Source organism: Amblyomma maculatum, chromosome 9 (assembly GCF_055883805.1).
Source record: "Amblyomma maculatum isolate TAMU_Amacu chromosome 9, ASM5588380v1, whole genome shotgun sequence".
In the NCBI taxonomy this organism is placed as follows: Eukaryota; Metazoa; Arthropoda; class Arachnida; order Ixodida; family Ixodidae; genus Amblyomma; species Amblyomma maculatum.
Window position 1 is genome coordinate 72,621,428 of NC_139352.1, and position 19,636 is coordinate 72,641,063.

The 19,636-nt window shown below is 46.5% G+C and overlaps 1 protein-coding gene across 2 annotated transcripts; it reads right to left on the minus strand.

Annotated features, from left to right (window-relative positions):
• Positions 1-242: 242 nt before the first annotated feature.
• LOC146179406 (ras-like GTP-binding protein Rho1) lies at positions 243-15,688 on the minus strand. 2 transcript variants are annotated; one of them, XM_084579038.1, is made up of 5 exons: positions 15,399-15,688; positions 9,125-9,335; positions 6,958-7,158; positions 6,022-6,204; positions 243-859 (listed from the first exon to the last, which is right to left on the minus strand). In XM_084579038.1, exons 1-5 carry the CDS (start codon positions 15,410-15,412, stop codon positions 812-814), a joined length of 657 nt encoding a protein of 218 aa, XP_084435164.1. In that variant the 5' UTR covers positions 15,413-15,688; the 3' UTR covers positions 243-811. The 2 variants fall into 2 exon arrangements, with proteins under 2 accessions (XP_084435164.1, XP_084435163.1); XM_084579037.1 differs by having other exon boundaries at positions 6,958-7,161; positions 15,399-15,687.
• Positions 15,689-19,636: the final 3,948 nt, after the last annotated feature.

A 19,636-nucleotide genomic window follows, 5' to 3' on the forward strand; every position in this document is an offset into this window, starting at 1 on the left:
CTCCATGCAGGTTAGGAAATCGCAGGTATAGGCGACAACAATCTGGAGGAAGCGAATAGTCTTTGACACCTAGGCACGCAGGAATGTTCGTTTCATCTGTCGTATCAATAATTGGAAAGTTAGTCATGTGATTGTTGGTTTTATGATTTAACTTTCTTGAGATGCATATCATAACGTGTCCATGATATGTCCACCCATGCATTCTACACTGACAAGATGACTGCGTTTCAAGCATTACCAAATAAAATGTAGTAAAAGTTTATTGCAACAGGATTGGTTTATGTACATAGTCACACGAATGCGCTCTAAAAACATTGTAAAAAAAAGGTAATGGCGGGAAACTAAAGTAATATCTTCACAACAAACTTTCATGACCCGTGAGATTTAAGCTGCTGCACGCAGACCTAAATGAGTTAATTAGTCTACACAGCGATATGGTGCAGTCATGCAGGTAGTGGGTTTCAGGAAATTAGCTTTGGAGCTGCGAACATTATCAGAGTAGTTTCAGCCCTAGAGAGTTTAGGGTTCACAATTTTGCTCTGTCTGTATTGTTCGGTGCACAAACAGTTTTGAAAACTCCAGCCATGTAGCCACGGAATACCTAACCTGCACTACTTTTAGGATTAAGCTGCATAACTCGAATGTGGCAGCACAGGCTGAACGTTGCAGCTACGCAACGAGTGCAGCCAATTAAGTTTAGGTCGCTATTGGGTCTCGATTTTTCGGATGTCACAATTACACATGGTACCCAGAAATCATGCTCCTACAGTTGAGAAGGTTCAAGCGACAGGGCACGGACAGCTTCTGGCGCTCAGTTGTAGGAACAGCAGAGCTTGGCGAAGAAGTTGAACCTCGTCCGCTGAAAGGCAAAGGCAAGAAGAAAATATGACAATTACAAACAAAAAAGAAAAAAAAAGAAATTAGGCGTGAATAATTGAGGCAAAAGTGCGCAGAGCTCGAGCTGCGAGTCGTGCAGCAAGACACAGACTGGCATCCATCTCGGAAGGTATTAGCCGTGTTTGTATACACAACACGCTCTTTGGCATACATTTGTCCGCATCTTCGTAGAAGAAGCTCATACTTAAAGATTGTCGGTCGGCTGCACTCATTCGTAAACAGCAGTGCCTGTAGCAACCTGTATGACGGCGCACGCATATGTAGTCAATGTCGAAAGTGATTATTGCTGATTTATTGTGTCGCACTAAAATCGATTGTTAAAGGAACATCGAGGAAAACAGCGCCGAAGTTGTTTTCATTAGTAAGAGTCGATTACAATGCCTGTTTGTGGCAACGTTCATATTTGGCCGCTAGCGAGTGATACATTCATTGTTAAGTATATCGGACTTGAAACTATTATATTTTTCACCATTTGATTCACGTTCGTGACGTCGAGACTGAGAGGACTCCGAAATCACTGTAGGCAGGTAAGTGGCGATGCAGCCTAGCCTCACTGATCCGCATTTTATTTTCCGACGGTGGCGACATCTCTGCTTCATTTTTGACCTTGTCTAGCCAATCATAGCTCCGTTTTGAGTGCAAGTATCGCTTCTGTCATTATATCGCGGTAATCTATCGATATATGCTAGCTTCAGTTTGTCCTCAGCTTGCCGTCCAAAAGCGACAACACCGAATGTGATTCTAGGCAGTGTGCTCAGGCTTTGTCAACTGCGGAGCCTCAAAATGGTGTCAGGGATCAGCACTGCCGTTGTTCTGGGTCACAGAAGTAGTAGTAAACGAACGCGCAGGGCTAACACGAAGTAACACTGGTTGTTAAACGCATAGCTATCAGCTAGCTGTTTCTCGCGAGCTGCTTTGGAGACGGCACTGAACGGTGACCTTGCACATAGTTCGGATGAAACTGTCGGTTCATATCACGCGAGCTGTCCTGCTTTCCGATAAACAACGCCAGATAAGCAGCTACAACTGCTTCCCCGAACCTTGATCTCTTTTTGAATGCCATTTTATCGAGTACATGGTTTTTTGACTGCGGTAGAGTAAATATTCTTGAAACTTTGGGCTGAAGAGTACTGGGTGAGCTCTGGTCGCCAGCTAATCCGAGTTTCCACCAGTTTTTCAATGGGCAGATGATTTGCCCTTGGCCTGCATGATGATTGATTGATTTAGGAAATAGCTTTCGAAAATAGTCTGACCTCACATGTCTTGGCGAACACTATATTAAGGCGGGGGGTGCCACGCTAGCGGTGGTCAGCAGCAGTTTTTCAGTATGTTTGTGCGCGCGCTGTGGCTGTTCCGCTTAAGCTAGGAAAAAGGTGTTTAATTCACTGTAAATACAATTTTATCTTCTTTCCGACAGTATGCGTTCATAAAAACTATTTACGTTTTTACGAGGGCAGTCAGCAAAAGAACGGAGGGCATAAAACGATAACTTTGTTCGACTTGCTTGCTTTTACCTAAGTTTTTACGAAACCTACTGCTTATAAATGAAAATTGCTTCTGCAGCGTTTAGTTGAAGTATCAATACAGGCCCTAAGAGTCGAGCTTTTCAGTTGTTGTCAGTAGTTAATTAGAATTGATGCCCTAAATTAGTTCGAAAATGGCAAAAATGGTGCGGTAATAGCTGCTAGTGAAATTCACAAAACTCAAATTTAACTAGCTTGTAGATATTAACCATTGTTTTTTTTTTTTTTAATTTTGAAAGTTTTACTGAGCTGCCCTGCGTACTTTTGTAGTTTTCATTGTTCAAAGTTGGTCGGAACCTAGAAACAGTGCTTTGTTTTGACTGACCCTTTTGAAGCAAGTAAACGTCGTATAGACAAAACATTATGCACACGAACTATGTAGAAACTGATCTTGGCCTTAAATGGGTGAGAATTTCGCTATCACAAAAAGAACAGTAATACGGCGCATTTCAATTGCGCCGTTTGTTGTGTACCTGAATCTCCGCAAAATATACTTAGGTGAAAGACTACTGCTATATTTCAGGCTGTTTTCTCTAAAAACGAAGTCACTGGTCTTAATACTATCAGTAATGTCTAGGTACGAAGGATAAACGCCGCATATTACCTCAATAATCGCTCTTTTATTGGTCGGCGGGGTTTTTACGTTTGAATCTCGCGGGCATTTTTACTTAACAATGGAGTTCCGCCGGTTAACGAGAGTGGCGCGGTCAAACATTGCCTCAGTTGAGCAACAGGTGAAAAACAGAGAAGGTAAACATTGGATAAATTCGATGGAAAAGAAACAGTGTGGAATTATACCGAAAGTAGAAAAGGCAGATTATGAAGGAAGCTTTCTTTGATAATTCAAGAGGCAGTGCCCTACTTTTTGAAGCTAGATCAGGGTGCCTTAGAACACGCAGCTACTAAAAGAAATTTAACGATGAAGATGACGCATGTGCTGTATGTGGTAACTCCAGTGAAACAATTGACCATATTATGCTCGAATGTAATGGTATCTATCCGGAAGTCGATGCAAACGCAGTCACTCTTCCTGAAGCTCCGGGGTTTAGAGATACCAGTGGCCGGGTGAATAAACCGGCGGTGGAAGCCAGCAAAAAACGACTGGAATATCGGTGGCTTAAAAGCAGAAAAGTGACATAATGTTAGTAATGTAGAAACAAAAATTTTATAAATAGAATGCTGGTAGAGTTAACCAATCTAAAACAATAATTAAGATATAGGGAGAAAAATGAGCATGATAGCAACTGCTACCACCCCGTTTCAAAACAGACGCTCCCATTTTCCATCCATCCATCCAAGAAATATTCACGGGTGTACCGCAGTGAATATAGTTGTTTACTAAAACGCGTGGGTTGCCTTCTGCGTCCGGCACGATCGACTCCGTCCTTTCGGTAGTTCATTTCGGCGGCTCACCATTGTTGAATTGTCAGCGCATCAGGACTTTCGTGTTTAGTGTGCGTTTGTTTTTAATGCGGAAGCGTTACTTTGCTATGTTCAGATTTCTGTCCGCAAACCGTGTCCGCAGACCGCGTCCGCAAAATCGTTTCCGCAGCAGTTGCGAGTAACTGAGAAGTGGTAGAGGTTAATGAGTGGCGTCAATAGATAGAGGGTGACGTAACGTTTTGTCCGAAATAATTAGGCAAGTAAGGTAATTAGGTAATTAATTAGAGGCAAAAAATGAAAAAGTAAAGGCGCAAATAGTCACATTAGCCAATGGCTATTCTCCCAAGCAGTCCTCGCAACGTTAGAACTGAATCAAGTAATCGTGTCCTTGAAGCGTTATCTAACTAACAAAAATTAAAATTTTTCATTTCTGTACCTAAATTAGGGAAGCATTTGCACTAAGCGAAAGCTTAGCACAAGGGCAAGAACTAAATGAGGGTTTTCAAGCACCATGAAAATAATATTTCATGGAGCAGTTAAAGTACGCTTTCCTCTTCCTCTTACGTACACAAAAACATTTTTTCCCCTGGTGACATCAAGATGAGCCCAAAACAACTCAAAATTGTTCTGAGGAACACATTTTAGTACACATTGACATACGCTTTTATCAGATCCGACCCACAGCTAATCGCATTAGCCTCGTATGGAGCGTAATAATAGCCGCTTATTTAATTATGTATTGACGGAAGCCCATGGGCCCTTCCTATAGACGCTGTCGTTTTTTTTAATATACGGGGTCGAATCCCAATTCATACTGCTTCATTTATTGAGTGCGTAGCGAGATGTCAGTGTGAAACCGGTTAGGAGACATACAGTTTTGCAGGTGTCCTGTGTAGAAACATTGATGACACTAGGTAATGCCAGGCAACAGCTGGCCGTAAGACGGAGAATCAATTGTCTACGGGTAAATAGGTGGTTCTCAACGCTGGTTATGTTTTACAAGTATACGCTTACGATCTTGCATACCCTCACCTCGCAGTCATATATGCCCTGAAGCAGGGTCCATATTCTGAGTTTGCGTTGTTTTCAGAAGTGTCGTTTCCGCCTCCACTTCGGGTCATCTGACTGATGGAAACACCGAAACTGGATGTCAATTACGTTGCCTTCATTTCCGGTTCAGGTTTTTCCGTCAACGAAGGCGAAAACGACGAAAGCGACACTTCTGAAAACGATGCAAACTTGGAATGCGGGACCGTGTATCGCACTTATAAAGGGTAGCCGTGGGAGCAACGTTTCTCGTTATTTGGCATTCATCATCTTCCACCTAACAACTTGGCCGTTGCCTTTCTTATGCGTTGACTGTGAGGCTTCGTCCCCACAACGCAAGGCCAAAAAAAGTTTTTGAAAATAGTAATTATTAACATAGTTACAGCCGCCGCAATCAACCGATTTTGCGCTTCTCTCTCCTTCCGTTCCCTCCCAAAGGTTTTTCACTCTCCTGCCTAGTCGTCTAGCCTCCGTAAGCCAAATTCCCCTTCCTCCTCCGCGTTTGGCGGGAGGTGGGGCGTCTTGGGGAGAACGTCACTCGCGTGCGTCATGAACGTGAACTGCAGACGAACGGGAAGCAGTGCGTGTGCGGTAGGTTGCGCGAAAGAAGGGAAGGCTGTAGAAACGGCGCAGCACACAGAACGGACCCGGAGCAGGGGGGGGGGGGGGGGGGGGGGGGGGGTAGTGATGGTGGTACTCTCCGCGTGCGCGAAAACGAAATGGCCGAGGGAAAAGAGTGCAGCAGCGAGCGGTGGACACAAATAGTGGTGTACGCCCATCCTTCTCCCGTCAGTCAGCAAGACGGACCAATGGACGCAGTTTTTGACAAATACGTCATAGCTGCGGCTCGACGGGCCAGCGCAGAGAACTGGGAAGCTGGCTTCCCGAAGGAGAGCATGAGAGAGCTTTGATTTATATTTTCGTTGCTTTGCGGCGCGCGTCACTGTAGCATTTTGCACAGACTATCTCCGGTACACGATAGAAGCATTGAGCTCCTTTGCTTAAAAGGGCCTTCCCTGGACAGTTGCCCTTTAACATTTCGAGGACATGGCCAATGTATAATCGTTAACTAATCTAGAGTAATCTCGTTCTACCTGCAACCGCTATGCCTAAAGCTGGGCATGATTTAGTACTTTGCCTGTCCAAGAGAAATGAAAATGTGAACACTCACTCCGATGGCGAGGCGGCAGGCCTTCATGATGACTTCAGAAACGCCGGTGCCGTCTTTGGCGGAGCACTCGAGGTAGCCCTTGGCCTTGATCTTCTTGGCCACTGCGAGACCCTGCCGATAAGTGACGGGGCTCTGTCGCCGCTCCCGCAGAACCTCGATGGTCTCGGGGTCCTCCCTCAGGTCCTACGTGTGCGTCACGAAAAAAGGCACCGATGAAATTGCTCGGTTCCTGTATGCTAAAACTGTACTGAACATTTTTAGCAATTACTCGCAGGACTCGGCGGAATCATGCGCAGAAGGAACCGATGACACTTAGTGTGCCGCTAATCCTTCCAATCATCACCACCACCACAAAAGTGATCATCATCATCATCAGTAGACACGTTATGACTGCTTCAAGGCAGCAGCGTCTCGCATTTCTCACACATTACCCCTGTCATGAACCAGGCGAGCCCTTCATATTGCAGCAAATTTCTCGATTTCTTCCGCCAAACTGCGCTGACGCCTGCTTTTTCCTTCCTTTGGAATCCACTACGTTACCCTCGGACACCCTCTGTTCACTTCTCCATTACGAGCCCCGTTGATAAAATTTCCTCCTTTACAACAATGACTGCATGCATCTTGTACGTTGCGCTGTATGGGATGCTGCAGTGTCCTCCTCCCGCGTTACGCCCGTCCCATGAGATCGAGGAAGAGGTCAAAAACATTACTGGATGTCAGTGCAGTGGGGTCAAGTGGATGCAGCATAGCACAGGACCGGGTTGATTGGAGGAATATGGGAGAGGCCTTCGCCCTGCAGTGCGTATAGTCAGGCTGATGATGATGATGTGTGTTAAGGTGTTCTGCATGCGACACGTACTGCGCTAAACTAAGCAAACCTAAGCCTAAATTAAACCAAAACTGCAATTCCCGACCGTTATAAGCCCGGTGTCGTACCTTTTTGTTGCCGACGAGCAGGATGGGCACTTTGGGGCTGAAGTGCTTCACCTCGGGGCTCCACCGGACCTCGACGTTGTCCAGGCTCTCGGGAGCGTCGATGGAGAACAGGATGACGACGACATCGGTGTCGGCGTAACTACGGGTGCGTAGAACATCGTACGTCTCCTGGCCCGCCGTGTCGCAGAGGCTGAGACGGACCTGCTAGAGAAAACGGCGTTCATGGCCGTATATTCAGCATGTTTACGCATCAGGACTCAGTCGAGACTACCTCATATAATTATTAGAAACGACACAAAATAATTTAGTTCACTGTTCGATTTCTATTAAGTACAGCCGATACGTTCGTAGTGCAAGATATAAGTCTCAATCTGCCAACCCTCGCTTCTCGTCGTAAAACCTTGAGGTTTTGTGTTTTTCGTGAGACATTTCGTCATGATAGCATTTGCGCAGTGCACTTATCATCCATACCATATTTTGCCCTATACTGGTCACACTTACACATGGTGTGTATTCAACCCTGCATAATTAAAGTTTTCTCTTAGTCATTTCTGTCACGGAAGCATACTGTCGGAGGACACATTCATTTACGTAGTGAGCATGTGCGGGAATAATTATGTCGGCACTGTGCCGAATATCGATACCTGGAGGTGTGTTGGAATGTAGATGATTCATTGTCTTTGTAACATTAAAAGGCAGCTGGGCAGCGAGGCTCTCTACAGTGTTTGCCTTTCCCCCGGGGACATGCACCTCGTAAATTTCATGGTCGACAGCATGTCAAAAGAGCGGAATGGCCATTCTGTATCAACAGTACCCGTCCAAGCTGATCTTTTGTTCAAGAACGCCTTAACTGCACAATATTAAGCAACCATTGTAAGTACTCCATTATTGTTTTTCCCTTAAGTTCTTGCAAATAATTTTGGTTTTGCAACCGCTCCCGCTTGTAATACAGGTTGGCCCTGTATTCCAAATATATCGCTAAAGAAGCCCAGTTCTCGTGACGACGCACCCGTACATGTAGCAGTAACCTAAAAACAGACCGCTAAACAAATAAATACTCCCAGAGAAACAAGCGCATTATTTCTTTTTGTTGTATATATTAGCGATCTTACGGACGAGTAATACACGGAACATTTTCACAATCAACTTAAAAGTAGCGAAATGGGCTTGTGCGCAAACTCGCTTATTCCGTTGATTCTGCAGCTACAAGTGAACGTTTAAAATACGTTTGAGAGGTGTGGCACAAATCATGTTTTATTACAAAGCTAATCCAGATGTCCGCACAATAGTTTGAAATCGAACCCACCGGAACCCTTGGATGCCTAGTCAGACACTATGACCCTAGACCACGCAGACAGGTTTGCAGGGCTTGCTTAAAGTGATACTATGCATCTGTGTAGGGCATAGTGTGGTACCTTGTGAGTGCATGCTAGTGAGTGTGTGGGAAAGGCGTATATAGATCACGAGACTCGCTGTTAAGCCAGTAGTAGAGTGCATGTGTGAGTACGATCGAGAATCCGAAAAGGGAGCCTCAGTCAGGGTCCCGTAACGCTCTCGCAGTACACCCTCAAAAAGCTGAGTGCCCCCGACAATTTTTAAATTGCCGAATAAGTAAAGCTTTGGTTACAAGTGTCACACATTGTAAAACTTGACTCACGTTGAAGTTTTAGAGGATATACTTTGTTGAGGCGCTTAAGTATAGCCTTGAGAGTGTATTGCGATCGTGTTTTAACCATGAGGCCCGACCTACTCGCATAAAGCACCTAAACTATCGCAATGAACGAATGTTTCTCGGTGGAAGGAGAGAGAGAGAGGGGGGGGGGGGGGGGGGGGTTAAGCTGCCGATTCACGGCCTAAGAGGCAGAGGTTCTGTCCCTGGCTAGATTTTTCGTTAGCAGGCCTTGCGTATAATGGCGATGGAATGATGCCCCTATACTTGTGGACCGATGAGAGATTGTGCAGTGCCGTCATCAACTTTTTACGCAGTGAACGTTGTCGCGCGTTGAATTATCCGCGCTACGTTATGTGCATGTGACGTCACACTGTATTCGACCAATAGGATTTTTGTTCCGACGCAGACGAGGTTTTCAGCGAACATGCATTCACGTTACTGCATTGAAACGCTCCGGCATCATAAGGTCTTAAACCAGGCATCCACTGGACCTACCTTTTTCTTGCCGAGATTGACCTCGGTGATGACGGTGTTGAAGACGGTGGCTCGTAGGTTCTCCGGAAAAACCCCCGTGATGTAAGTGCTGAGCAGTGACGTTTTGCCGCAGCCACCGTCGCCGACAGTCACCAGCTTCTTGTAGAAGTCGACGGTGACCTCGGGCTTCTCTTCTTCCTTCATGGAGTGCCACGAGGCTCGCGCATCAGACCTGCAGCGGAAAAGTGCCATAATCTTGATTCAAATTATCAATTCTAACACCCGCCCACTCTAACTGAAGCCCTTGCTTACGCAATAACCAACACACAGTGACCGAAGCCAAAGAAAGGATATGAGGATGGCACTTGATATGATATGAGGATATGAAGATGCCGCTGACTAAAGGGAAAAATTGCTTGCGTAATCATTCTGAAATAAGATATATCTTTAGCAGAGAAGGAAAAACAACCGCATGTAGACTGATAAGAAGCGGGCCCTCAACACACGTCTTCCACATTTTTCGTTACGGAATGATCTATGCAGTTAGATGGTATACGCTATAGTGCGACGATTGTCCTACGTGCTTCCATTCCTCGAAAAGGCCCTTGGCCCCGCCGCTGCCGCTCAGTGGTTAAGGCAACCCGGACACGGCTGCTGTTTTTTGGTGGATGCGAAAGCAAAACTCCCATGCGCTGTGCGGTATCAGCGCACGTTAAGGAATCTCAGGTGAACGAAATTTCCCGAGCCCTTTACTCGCTTTGAGGCGTTAAGCACCATAAACCAAACCAAGCCAAAAGGCCCGTGATCCTGCGCACTTCATTTTCCCTCGTTCTTAATGCCGTCTCTCCATTTGTCTCGTCCGAATTTATGCTACCCTGCTCTCGATAGAAGACGCCCGGTAATCAATACTACATATCTCATGTTCTGCTCGGGACCACACTATCGTGATTTTGATTTATTCCTGAAAATCTCGAACGCGACGGCGACTGTGATGAACGATCGTATTTAAAGTTGTCAAGAATAAATTGCAACTTGCAGTAACGAATGTATAAATTATTGCTTCCCCATATTCGATGCCTAAAGGGGCATTTTTGTACCAATGAAAGATGACAAGTGTGGAGAGCATACAATATAAAATGTAGAATTTAGCCCTTATGCCACCTTAAAAGTTCTCATCGCCCCCTTCCCGCACTCAACATGGCGTACCTCTACAGCTCACCGTCGGCTGCGAGCGCATTTGACTTATGGCGGTCCTCTCATTGGCGGATGATGACGATAGGCCGAATGCGTCACTGCTTTTTGAGCACACGTGACCTTTGAGCTAAGCTTTCACGTCACAGAGCTCTGAAATCTCTCGCATAACAACACAACCGTAATCAATTATATAAAATGCGTATCTTCTGCAGTTCTGTCGTTCCTCAGGTCCCAGCACATATATAGTTATCAAACATGGAACCTTAAAATTTGGTGTCCGCACGTATTCAGGACTCCTCATTATTGAGATTGTGACAGATTTAGAACTGTTTAAAAAAAAAAAAAAGAGGGGGGGACTGATTAATCGAAAATTGGAGGAAAGCTGCGACGATATACGACTGCTTCACGACGTCCGATACGTTTATCTAATAGCATTCCACAATGCATGGAGACTGCCAAGCTGATCCTTTGCTCTTATATTATCTACCCACTTCTGCCGCTGTTACAATGGGGAGACTCCCCTTAAGATAGCGATGATGTTTTTTTTTGTTTTGTTTTTTCTCAGGGTCGTGTCAAAATGTCTTGCGGCTGCCTCGTACAAAAAGCCTGCAAATATTTGCTTCCCGCAATACTGCTTGCAAGAAGGAACTCTTGGTAAAGTATGCTCTGTAGAAAGCTAATATAGCTTTAAGAATATGAACCACTAAAAATACTGCATAGGGCAAAACAAGAAAGGACATTGGCCTGGCTGCAATGTAGCCATAATGTTTTTCACAGCGTTTCATATTGTTCGAGCCGTTTCTTTCACAATGCTATACACTTTTATCATAAAGTCGTTTAGTTTTCTTTGCACAGATTTGCTTTGGTGGCGGCACTGAAGAAATTGTAGTAGTACCTCCAGAAAAAAATAGAATTACTACAAGCAGAGTACAGCGGCGAGAAACGTTATGGAAAAAAGGAAAGGCGTCGTAACTTCCTAACGAATGATGAACATCAGAACCTAACACCGACTATTGGTTTGGTTTGTTTCTTACACACCTCCTAAAGCGACTAAGGCTGCGACCAAGAGCACCATAGTTGGAAGGCACATAATAATTTCGGCCTTCTGAGATTCCCTATACGCACATCGACCTGGCACAGCACCTGTAGAGTAAATTTTACGCGAAGCGTATGCAGCGCGTTCATTCGAAAAGGCGTCACCGCCACCGTTATTGAGAAACTTAGAGGGGCCACCGCTACTGAACCGAATGTGGAGCGAAAGCGGCTTCGGAACCAGAGTACTTGGCTGCGGAGCCGACCTGCCCTGCGCATACGACGGCAGCAAATTCTTTCCTGCTCCACTCGGTCAGCTCTTCGCGGTGGCGCACGCATGCCCAATGGGGAAACTATCCTTTTCTCTCTAGCGAGCGCAGCGGCGGAACGTCTGTGAAACGGCGCTGCTAGTTGCCATGGTTACGGCGCATGCGCAGTTGGGGCTTGTGCCACGCACGGCGACCTTGGCTTTACATTGCGTAGTGAAGCTTTCGTGGGGCTTGTGCCACGCACGGTGACCTTGGCTTTACATTGCGTAGTGAAGCTTTCGCTTTAGAAGTGGTGTCGAAGAAAATACGCACGTGGTTTCGTATCAAAGGTGTGACGCATTCGTTCCTCGTGCAGCATTCAGTGTGGTGTCATATACCGATTCGCTTATCCCTGAGCATCGATATAGTCAAGTTAAAGGATAGTTTGCGATGGCGATTTGAACCGACATCTATATCTCAGATTAGTGTCCACTGACAAGCGATAAAGGTACAGCGCCTTAATTTCACAAAAAGTCACTTCAAAGAAGAAAAATAAGAAGTATTCCCGGTAGGGAAAGGTGGGGTTAAAGGCGCTTTGCTTTTATATTCTTAGGAGAAGTTTGAACGTCCCGTTGATTCTTTTTTTTTTTTTTTTGTAACGCCTCCATCGTATTCGGCCGAGAATCGAACTCGTGACCTCGTGTTCGTTCCTGCAAGCACAGCAGCCCCTGAAGGGAAATTAGGGACTGTGTGCTTTACAGAGTGCGGGAACACGGAGAGCAGACATCGAAAATGATTTCCCTTCCTGAACGCAATCATCACCGCTTCAGTTTGCCTTTTAACGCCATTTTGGTATCATAACTATTCTGGCCTTCATACACGACATAATGGAACCAACAATGCCTCAGTAAGCAATAGCTTCCCACCGAGCAAGACCTAGCACAGAGTATACTACTATCAGAGAGCAGAACAACTCTTAACCACGCTAGTAGCTCAGTGTCGAGCCGACATTAGCTCCGTTCATTGCTCAAAATGCTTCTAAAATGTGTCACAAGTAGCGATATCCGTTCTGGAGCATTCCGAAATCGATGTATACTCATAGGTAACCTGATCATCTCAACAAGCGTAACACTTAAAACAGCGCTAGAAACACGGACATACAGAAAGACAAACAAGCATCAGCGCAATGTGTGTTTGTCTTTCTATCTGTCCGTGTTTTTAGCGCTGTTTTAACATAATGTCCAACCAAGTCGCCCAACAAGACACTAAGCTTAACACGTATGTATGTATTATATGCGACAACGACTAATTTGATCAGAAGCTTCAGAAGCACTCATATTAGTTCCGTCGGATTAAAATGTGAAATAAACGTAGCGCGTAAAACGCGTGCATAAATTTCGAACATTAACAAAATTAGTAAGAATCCCCAGAGCGAATTTTTTATTCGCCTGTTTTTCACGCAGCAAGTGGTTGTCAACCTGTGCTTCCAAACTGGAATTTATAAGGCAGAACGATACACAAAGAAACAGCAATGAAAACAAAAGTGCAAACAACCAGAAAAACAGGCAACGTCCCTGACTGACAACTGGTTTTATCGTTTATAATCGCTCTCCTAGTTTATTATGCCCCGCACCGCTTCCCAATAAAGCATCCGTAATCTCTTTTTTGAAGGAGCTACGCGTGAGCAGAGATATGAGATCAAAATAAAATGCGAAGCAAATAAACAATAATTCCAATTCATTTCAGAAGCAGCAAACGACGATTCTTTCGCAGGAGTAACGATTGGCCTAAGAACTGCCGCGGGGACACAGACCGCAGGGACTAATAAGGATTGGTTAATGGGTTTGGTTTGGTTTAGTTTATAGTGCTTAAAGTACCAAAGCGACACACTTTGAGGGACGCCGCAGTGGAGGGTTCGCCTGGGGTTCTTTGACGTGCTCCGACATCGCACAGCACATGCAACAGCCCTGTTTTTCGCCTCCATCGAAAAGCGGCTCCGCGACTGCATTTTAACCCACATCCCTATAGGTTTAACAATATGGCGCCGTTACCGCTGAAACACCGCGGCGAGATACAAAGGATTAATGAATAGGAACTGGCTATGAAAAGAAAAGCACACTGAATGGCAGTTCTCGGAAGTGAACAGCTCCGAATTAATTTTGGCTACGTGGGAATACTGATATCCCATAGAACACAAGCATAATTTGCATTTCGCCTCCAATAACTAACCCCTGCGCCCGTTTTCCCTAATTTCCTGTGGAGCGCTATAGAAGATGTAGCGTAAATGTCAAGTCGCAGCAGGCTCATTCATAGCAGGCAAATAAAATTTGGAGGACGCTTAAGCTTCGCCTTTAAGAATGTAACGCGATAGCGTTATTGCGCCCCATTCGCACCGTCTACTCATTTGCTTGTCGCGCTTTTGAGTGACACAAAGACGTAGTTCACATGATACAACACTCGTTAACTTGTCCAAAGCATGACTGTTTGGTAATTACTTGTTCTGAAACGTGATTCTGACATCAAGCAATTGAAGTGATTCCGCGGGCCTCAAGTTGCAGTCGTAGTTCGCCGGCCGGCGCGATGAAGATCTCGCAGGCCATGCCCTGTCTATCTTATTCCGTGCGCCACACGCATGATGGCGCTACGTACACGCCAAGCGAGGAGGAAGAACAGCGGAAAAGTAATTTGCCAATCGCTTAACTGCGTGTTCTGTAATTTACATGCTCGTAATTATTAATATATGCCGCAATACACTTCTCTAAGGGACATTTCTGAGACAGCACCGCAATCAATAGACACGCCTTTGTCCATTTCAAACCATCTAGCTTCTGGGATTTTTCGCTCACGGCCAACGCAGGACGACGCAGGACGGCGGCCGCCGACGACGACACCGACTTTTCTGCGACACGGGGCCCTTAACGCTACCGCGCTAAAACGAGTTTTGAAACGTATTAGCAACGTATCCAGCAGATGCAGATGACAATGCTTACTTGGACACTTCCCAGTTTTTGTTGCGATGCTGTTATGCCGCTTTCACGTAAAACAGTAATACGGTTACTGTTATCTTCTGCAGCCAAGAATCTTGCAATGCAGGTGCGTATTAACCTTATGGCTCCAAGCTACAGTCAGTTGCAGCGCAGCCTGCAAACGGGTGAAGTGTTTTTGGCTCGTCGAATAGCATCAATTATTCCCCAGCACGTCGGCTTCGTGTGCGTGCCACGTTGCGTACCGAATGCAGTGACATGCTAAAATTTACGTCAGCCAAATTTCCACTCCCCCACCAACCCACCACAAAAGTAGGAGAAGCCGAGCTGTTGAAATATCAATTTACCGTTTGTCTTTGCATTTCGGAGGCCAGGAAAACGAGAGAGAATGCGTATTCTTGAAGCGCAGTTGTTATAGATTCATTGCACCTTTTGCGCCGTGCAGTCTGCGAAACAGAATGCGACAGTGCCAACAGAAAGTGGTAACCGCATATACACTGCTACTTTCCGGGTTATGTCCAGTGTCAAAGGGCTGGCACTAGCGGTGTAATAACTGAGTGCTTGCAAGCACGCTAATGTAGCTCTACACTCCAATCCAGAAGAACTTAAAAAGGCATGGTAATGCGCGCGTTGCCACGACCATTAGTCACTCAAGTCCAACTATTACTGCATTGGAGACTGATTCGAAAGCGATCCTCATCCGCTCGGACAATCTGCTTAATGCGGCGAGTGCTGCGGTTAACCCCACTTGACACAGCTTAACTCGAAAGCGCAGCGACGCTCGACACCCATGCCACAGTCAACTTGGGGTAACACAGTTGCTAGTATTGCACTTACTGTTCACTCGGCATAGGAACCGCTTGGCACGGCCATGGAGCTCTAGTCGCCGACGATACGCCCCAGTGTCAATGCGTTGTATCTTGGATGCCGCCTTCACCGCCGCCTCACAAAAAATGCAGCGCAACGCTTTCGGCGAAATAAAGATGCGAAAGCGTCCTCGTACAGGCCACGCTACCGTATTTGGGGCCCCGCAAGTCGCGTTCGTCGGATAACGGCAGCGGATTGTTTTACTGTTATCAGATAGTGGTTTGAAAGCACCCGCCCCCAACTTCAGCGTCGCAGTCGGGTCAAGCGCCCCGAGAAGCCGGCGCTACGTGCGCCATCTCCCGATCCGTCAATGAAGTCTTGTGCGGTGGTGTGTCGTCGTTTGTCCCAAGGAAAACGTCAAGAAAGCTTGAAATTCAGACATAAACACTGAAGAGAGAGTGAAATAAAAGAGCCAAAATTTAATTTGCGCTCCCAACCGTATTTACATGCATCCACTATGCCTGCATCAGCATCAAAAAAACTATAGCGCGATCTCTCGGTTGCGAAGGCAATGTCATAGTGCTAACTCTATAGGCTAGGTGGCGCGCCCTTATGGCAGACAGTTTTTTTAGTAGACGAGAAATGCTCTTTTTTTTTTTTTGGAATGCGTATGTGAGCAAGTAATTATAATGAAATGTAAGTGCAGCTTGTTGAGTTCATACCAAAAACTGAAATTGTGGTTAACACTGTGCACACGAAATTGTCTCGTTTACCTGTATATAGCCGTAAAATCATGAGAACGGAATGTCTATGTGTGCAGTTATAGAGTACTGTTATAAGTTTTCGACACGTACGTTTTCCTCGACTAGGCTAGCAGACACCTACACATGCATCGTACCACATTCTTCTGCCGTCGCCATACACGGCACCTCTCTTTCACAGCAATCATCCACCAGAAAACACATTCTTACACGTACCCCCCCCCCCCCCCCCCCCCTTTTCCGGTTACGCTATCCTACGCTCTCATCATAACCTCCTCCTTCTAAGGTCATCATGCTACGAGTGGTTACCTTGGCAAACACCTCTCCGGGCGCAACCTTTTAAACGCACTTGCTTCCAGCCTTATCTTAGTAAATGGACCTACTCTTAGGTCCATCTAAGTCTATTCATCTGCCCCCAGCAGGCTCAACTGATAGAATGTTACTGCTCTCTCTCACCTGAATGATTTTCCAAGCCCGTCAGAGCGAAGACACCTGCTGTCACGTCCACCGTAATGTACACTGTTTCTCTGGCTCAACTAGCTGACGTCACCTTCCCCATGCCCAGATGAGTGAAATAATTTGCTCTACGGGCTAACATGGTGGCAACCAGTTCCCAAGTACAAATCAGTGAATTCGCCTGTTTCTTAGAATCCCGGCTGCCACATCCTTTGAGGCGTAGGCATATCCAGAGAGCGTACTCGTTTGGTAGGCAGGTGATAGCGAGAGTTTCCAGCTTTCATATCCTATCTGTCTTCCAGTTTCCCATAGTTAGGAGGCCGAGAAATATGAAGCCAAAAACTCTTGCTTCATACCCTAGGAGAATCATATTGGGATGGAAAGCATTTGGGAAGTACTCGGAGATCATGACTGATAGTTTATTGAAGAGAAGTTTATTTCAACTCCAAAAACTGAGGATATATGCTGATAGTTCACCGGTATCCCTCAAGAGGAAATTATATAACAGCTGTATCTCACCGGTACTCACCTATGGGGCTGAAACGTGGAGGCTAACGAAAAAGGTCCCACTTATGTTGAGGACAACGCAGATAGCTATGGAACGGAAAATGATAGGTGTGACGGTAAGTGGTAGGAAGTGTGCAGATCGGTTCAGAGGGATAACTCGAATTAATAAAATTCAAATTTACGTCAAGAGCAACTAGGCATGCGCGGGGTATGAAGTGTGAATAGAGGACAACCGATGGTCGCTGAGGGCAACAAGTTGGATACCCAACGGAAGGAAAGCGTAGCAGGGCCCGGCAACAAAAAGTTAGGTTGGCTGATGAGGTTAAGAAGTTTGCAAGTCAAGTCAAGTGAGTGCAGCTAGCACAGGACCGTGTTAACTTGGAGGAGTATGGGAGAGGGGTTCGCCCTGCGGAGGGTATAATCCGGCTCACGATGACGTTGCCAGCGCCATCGCTATGTACAAGGAACAAGGTTGCATAGACAGCTGTTGATGTGTAGTAAACTCAAGACCACAGCTCATCGCTCTTATGGTTTGAAAGACTAAGCCTTAGGTACGCAATACTTTTCCTTTTTGACCGGTCATCCCTAATTGAGATGCTGCAGAGTTATCGCCTCGAAGCGGACCAGCACGCCATTCTGGCGGCATTCTAATTGATACCGACTGAAGGAATGATGAGGATCGAAAACATTCATTCTGTATAATTATACTGACTTTTTCCATTCGAAGAGGGGGGATCTCATCCAAAGTCATTTACAGAGGCTGCTGCCAGCATGACCCGATTTACCAGCTTGCTCTGGTCATCCAGGTCCAACCTGAACGGCGCGGCTTCAAAATGGACAGGACTAAATTGAAGATAGTGGGTATGGCCGGTTGAAATGGCATGCCCAGATATATTGAATGACATTCATTGCAGTGTGGACACTTATACTATTGAGTGCAGTGGGCAATTTGTGTAGAAAGCTCAGGTGTGTACGCCTATCGACTCTCAGAATTCGCCGTTTCTCGCGAGTTGTTTGTGGGGCGCAGTGATGAAGCGACTTATGGCAAATGACCGCTCCTCAGTGCATAAACCAGTCCCTCGAAGGTTCACTTACTGGATACATGAAAGGAAGTGCATCAGCGCGGCTTCATTATCAATCCAAATCACGCCGACAACAGTCAGCACCTTGAGTGAAACTAGCTCAAATCCCAACCAAATCTATGCCAGCCTGTCACGATAAATTATCGGGGCTCCGTAGACCACCTTGTTCATAATGCTCCGCTGGGACCAGAGTATCGCGACGCCAAAATGACTTCTCTCTCTCTCTTTTTTTTTTTTTCAGTTTGATCCAGACATTTTTACAAACCACTTGTTGCAACGCCTCAACCAGACGAGGCTTTGTTCTTTCGAATACTCGGTTACACCTGAGCCGATGAAAACAGTGTATTAGCACAGCTCAAAAACGTACTCATGCGGACGTAGTACATCGGAGTATGGTTGTCCACTGCACACACCTGCACTTCAAGTGGGGAACGCACCTGTCACTCTAGCTGCGTACGCAGGAAGCATCCGGCAATCGGCAATCAGATACTCGTTGGCTACAGAGTTTGCCTATGAGATCCCATCAGAGGGAGAGAGCTGCGTGGTTCAGTTAGCGCTCTAAGGTCTTCGACCTGAAGGCGAGAAAACAGTTGTTTTTTGGAAAATGTCTTTTTTTTTTCGGCATCACAAGCGCTCCAATAGTTTTCATCACCTGAGTTACCGCAAAGTGAAGACTTCCTGTCGACGCGCGTGCCACCCGTTCTTCTGTACTCGAAGCAATAACGAGGCGCATGTTGGATCTCGAAATCCCGCGCGACGCAAAAGCCAAAACAAGAAAGGCGCGCGAAACCACCACCCGCCACACGAGTACACAACTTGCCGCCTTCTACCTTCCTTTCCTAGAGGCTCGGGTGTCGCGAGCAGAAAAAAAAAAAAAAAGAAAGGGGGGGGGGGGGGGGGGCAAGGAAAGAGAGGGAGTTGGGGCGTTTAATTTTTGTCGCGTGCTTCATTCCGCAGAGACAATTTTATTTTTAAACACCTACGGGGGGCGTTTCGGCGGCAACGCTTGGCCCCGTGCCTGCGCGCGCCCGCCGACTCCGCCACCGCGGTCTCTGTGTTGGGGCCCAACGTGGGGTAAAACCGCGCCGCCGGCGCGCTTTTTATTTACGGTAAACGCGCGAAGGGGGCTCGAACGCGCCGCCGTCACCCTGCGGTCTCGCGTGGCGCAGCCAATGGTAGCGAGAGCGTCGCCTCCATTGCCATGGCGACGTCTTTTATTTTGGACGCGCTTCCCCCTTTTCCTCGCCGCTCAACATCCTCCTTCCCGCCGATCTCGTTGAGTCTAGCAGACGGCCCCCTTACCGAGCCGTAGCAGACGACGCGGCGAGCGGGTACGTCGATGGTCGTCTGCGAAAAACGTTGCGCTGGCCTACCTCCTAATTACAGCGCTGATTGGCTCGTGACAGGTCAAGATTGCTCTCGTAAGTGGTGACGTCACGATTCGCTGACGCGGAGTGCTACG

Bases quoted from the DNA above. Each gene is read 5' to 3' on its own strand.
- LOC146179406 (XM_084579037.1), bottom strand. The intron at 6,205-6,957 runs GTACGACACCGG...ACGCACACGTAG, and splicing joins TGCTCGTCGGCAACAAAAAG to GACCTGAGGGAGGACCCCGA. The intron at 860-6,021 runs GTGAGTGTTCAC...TTTGCCTTTCAG, and splicing joins CCTGCCGCCTCGCCATCGGA to CGGACGAGGTTCAACTTCTT.